Below are 7,713 nucleotides of genomic sequence, written 5' to 3'. Positions count from 1 at the left end.
AAAAAAAAAAAAAAAAGTATGTCCCAGTATCATCCCATCTCTACCATAACCTGGAACCATAATGGAAGGGTGGGAGAAGAACTAAAGAAATTTTAGTTCTTTTATTAAAGGAACTAAAATTTCCTTTATTAAAAAAAAAAAAAAACACCCTTTTATCTCATCATGCTTACCAAGGGAAGGAGCTAAATCTATGGGATATTCCAGGTCTTCCATCTTGTCCTCAGAGCAGCATTTCTTATGTTAACGGCTCTCCTAGCAGAGTTTTCTACCCTTAGATTCTGAAGTTTCCCTCTTCCTCCTTAAGCACCCTTAGGTGGCTCCTTTGCAGGTTTCTCCTTCTCTCCTATCCTTTAAAATGTTGGTATTCCTTAGGGTTCAGTACTTGCTCTCCCCACAGCATTCTCACTCATTACAAAGGTTTCAGTCATCATCTGATGACTTCTAAATTCACAGCCAGACCATCTCTCTTCTGAGTGATTAGATCGTTACATCCAATATGAAAACCTCCTCACATGAAAGTCTCGCCTCAACTCCAACATATTTAAAACCTGCTCTTCTCCTACCTCCACACCATCCTGTGGAAACGAGGGCCTAATCTTGGATTCTTCCCTTTACCCTTATTCAATCACCACACCCTTCAATTCTACTTTCCAGATACAGTATTCCCCCACCTTATCTGCGGTTTTGTAACAGAGGTAAAGGTAGGAAAACAGGCAAGGAAATGTTTTACAGAGTTGCCTCTCTAAAACCTCCACCCTTTCTGGGAATTAAACCTGAATTTCTTCCCCAAGACCAGTAATCAGAATGGAAGAAAAATGTTCTTGGCTGTTTGTTTCCTAGTATCTTAAACCACAGGAGATGGCTCAACAGAATTGCCAGGACAAGGATCACGAGATCATCCTCACCAGCGATAAGGCTGAGATAAAGTGGAAGGAAACCAACAATTATAGTTACAACAACAATAGCCCGAAGCCAAAACATGTGACACTGGTCACTAGACCCCAGCCCAACTGCTGAAAACCCCCCTTTTAAAAAGCCCTGTTTTTCTGTTTAAAGGCAGGACAGCAGTCTTTGAGACAGTAGTCTACAGCCCTCCTCATTTGCCAGCAAATTAATAAACTTCTTTTTCCTTTTCCTCAAGCCACTTGTCCTTGTTCTTCATTCTCACTGATTCAGCCTCAGGGACAAGTACTGAAGTAAAGGTTTTGTTTTCCATGGTTCAATTACAATAAGTTACTGGGGGTTGGGAGGCAACACACAGACCACATTAATAGAACTTATTATAGTACATTGTTATAATTGTTCTATTTTATTATTAGTTATTGTTAATCTCTTACTATGCCTAATTTATAAATTAAACTTTATCATAGGTATGTAAATATAGAAAAAATAGCATATATAGGGGTTGTTGGTACTATTGGCAGTTACTGCGGGTCTTGTAATGATAAGCAGGCGGCGACTATTGTATCTAATTTGTTGGTGTCTCTCTATTCCTCCTGCTTCAATCCTAATTTAGGCCATTTTCACCTCTCAGCTGTAAATGGATTTAAGGTTATAAAGTAATTTCTTGAGGCTATGTATGACAGAAACATTTAAATTCTAATAATTAGAACACCATGAATGTCTTCTTATAACCAAAATAATATCATAGTATGGATTTGTGTTTAAAATCCATACATGTGTAGTACTGACAGAAGAAAAAACAGTTCAAAACTCCAAAGGGAAGAAGGGAAAATATAAAAGCAGGTCCTAGTTCATTTAAGGATTATATAATTTTGGATTAAATCTCATAGAAATTCATTGAGGAAAAAAACTGGAGTACCCTTAACCACCTTCTCCATTAATAATAAAGAGGAAAGGGCATTTCAAATTGAAAAAAAAAAAAGTATGTTCATTCAACAAATGCCAGTGGAATAACGTACAGATTCCTAAATTATACCATTATTAAAAAAAAAAAAATCGAGGTATATTAACAATATATTTGGAAGATACCATTAAAAAATAAAAAATGAGAAAATATAAAAGATTATTTGAAATGGAGAATGCCTTTCTAAACACGATACCAAATGTAGAGATTAGTGTATAAAAAGACTAAAGTGTTAACACGAAGGTTTAAGATTTTTATATAGCAAAACCAATAATCGACAAACTTTTTAAAAACTACAAAAGAAAGAAAATAATTGAAAAATGAAAGGCAAATTCTATATATTTTCTGAATCAATAGAAAAAAAAAAGCCTAATAAGAAAACAGTCAAAGGACATGGACAAGTGAGTCATTAAAAAAGAAACAGGAATGACCAATAAACACATTTTTTAAAATGCTCAATCACGTAAATAAACAAAGCAAGTTTTTGGCTTTGAAACTAGTAAATGCAAATACCTAGCATAAGGCCCCTCCTCCTTCCATCCTTCTCTTTCTCCCCCTCCAAAAAACTTTTGTTGAAAGAAGCAGAGATAAACACCTATACAACTATACTTACATATTGCTGGTAGGTGATAAGCTGTACCATACATTGTTAAATTAAAAACGTGGAATTTATTGCCTTACTTGTATTTTCTATAATATTTCTGAAATGAACATAGATTTATGATATAAAAAAGTAAAAATCATCATTGTAATAGCTTATATTTCAGTAATCTAGATTTTTAAAATCAGAGGATAGCTAATTATGTAATTTTTATACATTTTAGAAGGAATAAATTGACAATGTAAAAATTTTAAAATACTAGAATTCAAGTCTCATCATTATAGATTCTCACAGTTGGAAATCTGTTACAACATAAAAAAAAATTCAGCCAACGGAAGCTCTTCTGTTTCCCTTTCTAGAGCAAAAGTGGCAAAAAATTTTTCTTCCATTTCTTAAATATAAGCTAATTACAACTATTTTATCGTTCTGTGTCTGTCTCAATGATAATCCCTGTTATCCCATCTTCAAAATAGTCCTGTTCATTTCAGGAATATCAAAAATGTTTAATGACAATTATAAAATATATTTCTTATACATTTTTCCTCTTAAGAAATATCATGTAAAATCAGCTTATAAAATTTTACTATGTATGTGTGTATGTGTTGAGAGAGAGATTTTATTAATTGCTTAACAAATAAACAGGAGGGGAAAGAAGTTGGTTTTAGACATTTTCAAATGTAAAGGCAATTAGAACAGTTTATGCTCTGCTCTGGATAAGATCTCACAGTATAATAGAGACTAAAATCTTTTGTCTCCAAAGCACTCAGATTTTGTCTTCCATTGGTTACTTTTATTAGAAAAAAAGATTAACATTAAAAATTACCATGTTTACAGGGGAGAGAAAAATTTGTCCTATCAAATGGAAAGGTCTAATAAGCCTTTTAAAGCCTATATTAAACTTTTTAGACAACAATAAATACCTATTTCAGAGTAAGCCTGGCATTTATATATCATGAAATATACATTTAATGAAAATAATCATTGAGAAAAAAGGTGGGCAACTGCCACACCTGGGGGACGAGGGAACACTCCATGAATCTGAGAATCAGAACTTAGTGTGCCAACTGCAAAAGAATGCGGAAGACTTTCTAGCTGATGGGCCAAGCAGCATAAGTACAATAGGGTCTGGAAAGTGACCTAGAACAAATGGCTTTCTGACAGGCTCATGGGAGATCCGCGTGCATAGTAAGACTCAGGTCTTATAATTCCCAATTGTCCAGTCAAAGTAGTTCCATGGTGACATCTGAGCCTTGAGGAGAGTCCAATCCAGATAACATAAAGCAAGACCCAGACCATAACTAAGGTTTCTTTTTTGCTACGACAATGGGTCCACACTGTCCAGTCATCATCTGTGGCGTATGTATCTTGCTCTGCAAACCTCTATCTTGCTCTTGCTCTGTAATCCTATTTTGCTCCCCCTCAATAAATTTCACCTCGTGCTTGCCTTACTTTGGTATGTTTGGTCTTTCTTTGGCTAAGAGCACACCAAGAATCAAGAACACAGAATGAGATTGCCAAATCTGACATTTACAGAAGTGTTATTTTAAAAATAATCACTTTTGTGATAAATATGGCCTATGTGTTTCTCTAAGATCAAAACATAAATTCATACTTCATAATCTGGTCCTCCAAAGTGGGATTTTTTCTTAAGTTCTATCATTGCATTTTTGCATGCTTCTTCTGCTCTTCTTCTCTTCTCACTTTCCTATTAAAAAAGGGAAAATTTTATCATTTAAAGTGGACACTTTAATTACAATTAAGTCTTTTAAGTGGATTTCCTCCGTACTTCATTGAAATTTTATAATCTGACCAAAAAAAGAACTTCATTCCTGTGAAAAAATGAGTATTATTATGCACAAGAAAACACTTTTTTGTCTGAGCTATATAATATTACATACAATACAAACAGCCATTTAAATCACCACTAAGATCACCTTATAGGCAGGTTAGGTATTTTAAATGGTTAACTGCCAAGGCATCTAAAGCATACACTTTTTAAAAAAAGATAAACTAGCACCAGAGAAATACCTATTATATATTCCTATATTTTGTTACTCCAGTAAGAGCTATATTTATTTTGGTATGAATAAAAATAGCAAGTAATGGATGCCAGAAAAAAAGAACCCAATTAATAGGTAGAATCAATGAATACTAAAAAGATAATCTAAGTAAGAAAAATTTCCTACACTTTCTCACTAATGTCTTAAGTCAAAAATTGCCTTAAGACTTTATTTTAGAGCTGAAAAAGACTTTAGATATCTACTTTCACACTCTCTCCTTTTATAGATAGGACTTATGGCAGTAAAAGGTTAAAAGACCCAAGGTTGACACCTAAAATAACAAAGGCTGGCCCAATCTCAAACCTATTTCCACAACAATAATGTGCATTTGGTCAAATCTGATACTGAAGGCCAGCAAGCTTTTGAAGAACCTAAAGCCTTTATTCCCTCGCTTCAAATACAGTCATGTCTGGCTTTTTCTTTCTTCCTTTTAAGCTTATCCAAATTTCATTTTCTCAAAGACTGATTTGCTTGGTTCCTGTACTAGGTGTTTTAAACAACAATTCTGAAAGTGAAAGGGAATGTTAGTAATAATTTTGCTGAATCAGGGACTGCCCTCGTCAAACTAGGATGTATGGTCACCCTAGCTACGGGAAATGTAAATAGCTCTTCCTAGTTCCCCTTTTTCCTAAAAACACTATTCTGAAGAGTGTGATCATCAAAAAGCATAAGATGGCCGGGCGTGGTGGCTCACGCCTGTAATCCTAGCACTCTGGGAGGCCGAGGCAGGTGGATCGCTCAAGGTCAGGAGTTCGAGACCAGCCTGAGCAAGAGCGAGACTCCGTCTCTACTAAAAAATAGAAAGAAATGATCTGGACAACTAAAAATACATATATATAGAAAAAATTAGCCGGGCATGGTGGCGCATGCCTGTAGTCCCAGCTACTCGGGAGGCTGAGGCAGAAGGATCGCTTGAGCCCAGGAGTTTGAGGTTGCTGTGAGCTAGGCTGATGCCACGGCACTCACTCTAGCCCAGGCAATACAGTGAGACTCTGTCTCAAAAAAAAAAAAGAAAAAAAAAGCATAAGAGAACAGATTATGCTTGCGATCTGAGGTATGCTGATGAAAGTCACACAGGCTTAGAGTCATATTTCATTTCACCATGGAGATACATTCTGAGAAATGTATTATTTGATGATTTCATCCTTGTGCCAACACAAAGTGTACTTACACAAATCTAGATGGTACAGCCTATTGCTCCTAGGCTACAAACTGATACAGCATGTTATTGTACTGAATAGTGAAGGCAATTGTAACACAGTGGTAAGTATTGGTGAATCTAAACATACCTAGATATAGAAAAGGTACAGTAAAAATACAGCATAAAAGAAAAAAATGGCACATTTGTATAGGGCACTCATGGAGCTTGGAGGACTGGAAGTTGCTCTGAGTCAGTGAGTGAGTGTTGAGTGAATGTGAAAGCCTAGGACATTATTGTACACTACTCTAGACTTCTTAAACATTGACAACTTAGGTTACACTAAATTTATAAAATTTGTTTTCTTTCTTCAATAATAAATTAACCTTAGTTTATTGTAACTTTTTAACTTTATAAACTTTTTAATTTTTTTTTAACTTTTTGACTCTCTTGTAATAAGACTTAGCTTAAAATACAAACATATTGTATGTACAGTGGTACAAAAATATTCTCTTTCTTTATATCCTGATTTTATAAGCTTTTTTCTATTTTTAAAAGGTTTTAAGCTTGTTTTTCATTTTTAAGTTTTAGTTAAAAATTAAGACATAAACACACATATTAGCCTAGGTCTACACAGGGTCAGGATCATCAAGACATCACTATGTGGTAGGAATTTTTCAGCTCCATTGTAATCTTATGGGACTACAGTTGTATATGCAGTCTGTCATTGACAGAAACCTTATTATGCAGTACGTGGCTAAATTAAAGTCCACACTAAATTCACACAAAGCAAACTACTTTTAAATACCATATTTGAATTACAGCTAGTGCAAATCAATGAATTAGTTTATCAGACCCAGAGATTTCAGTAATTAATTTTTGTGTACTCAAGAGAAAATAGGACTACAGACTCGCCAGAATGACTAAAATTAAAAATAAAAACATAAACTGGGTACAGTGGTGTGCGCCTGTAATCCCAGTTACTCGGGAGGCTGAGGTGGGAGGATTGCTTGAGGTCATGAGTTCAAGGCTACAGTGCGTGATGATCACACCTATGAATAGCCACTGCACTCCTGCCTGTGCAACACAGCAAGACCCTGTCTCTTAAGGAAAAAAAAAAAAGAGATACATATATATATATGTATATGTGTGTGTGTGGAGTACGTACACACACACACACACACACACACACACACACACACTCATTCACTCACTGAAGAAAACTAGAAAGTTCTTAGAGTTTATCAACAAATATATACATATATGCACATACCTACACAGTTACATCCCATGTAATATGTTACTGGGATTCTGTTATTTCAACCTTGAGAAAAAATTATAGTGGAAAAGGTGAATAAGGTTTGTCATCAGATAGACCCATAAGACAATTGGCTACAAAACACAGTAGTTTCCAGATTACAATTAATACTGCCATCTTTTCTGGCTGTTCTTTGGTTGAAACTCTTGCATAGAGCAGCAACAAAAGTAGTTATTTCACAGATCCTTTGGTTGTTCTACTTGCTACCCAATAAAGAACGAGAATTAGTAAGATTAACAATGATGAAAGCAATCAAAAACTCACCACCCTGTTCAAGCTGAAAAGATGAGGAGGGCATGTTACTACATAAAGTTAAAGTTTTTAAAAAATTTTTAATGAATATTTTTTGAGGCAGTGTGGTTAGAGTATATGACTGAAGAATATGATCCACTAGTGAAGAATAAATAAAGACAGGAAAGAAAAAGTTGCCCAAAAGCTGTAAATAAGTTGAATGATATTCTTAAACCATTAGTCTAATGGATTTTAAAAGTTGTCCTGATTTTCAGTACATTATTTTTTGTGTGGACAGGGATTCTTCTAATAATTCAACTTGATCCACACTGAGTATAGAGTTGAAATCTTAGAAGATGTAATAGTTTTGCTCCAGGATGATAATGAAATGTCTATACCTTAAAAGGACATTTTCATTGCCTGTTTTTTTTTTTTTTTTGAGACAGAGTCTCACTGTGTTGCCCGGGCTAGAGTGCCGTGGCGTCATCCAGGCTCACA

General features: G+C 34.8%; 1 protein-coding gene across 2 annotated transcripts in view; it reads right to left on the bottom strand.

Moving 5' to 3' along the window:
* Positions 1 to 7,713, bottom strand: part of COL4A3BP (collagen, type IV, alpha 3 (Goodpasture antigen) binding protein) — a 123,327-nt gene that overhangs the window by 27,010 nt on the left and 88,604 nt on the right. For both annotated transcript variants that reach the window (XM_012664578.1, XM_012664579.1), the window contains exon 8: positions 4,081 to 4,173. In XM_012664578.1, the coding sequence (XP_012520032.1) occupies positions 4,081 to 4,173 (93 nt within the window). The remainder of the gene's footprint in view (positions 1 to 4,080; positions 4,174 to 7,713) is intronic.

The sequence above is a fragment of the Propithecus coquereli genome, unplaced genomic scaffold (assembly GCF_000956105.1).
Source record: "Propithecus coquereli isolate 6110/MARCELLA unplaced genomic scaffold, Pcoq_1.0 Scaffold9, whole genome shotgun sequence".
In the NCBI taxonomy this organism is placed as follows: domain Eukaryota; kingdom Metazoa; phylum Chordata; class Mammalia; order Primates; family Indriidae; genus Propithecus; species Propithecus coquereli.
This window is presented reverse-complemented; position numbering and strand designations above follow the sequence as displayed.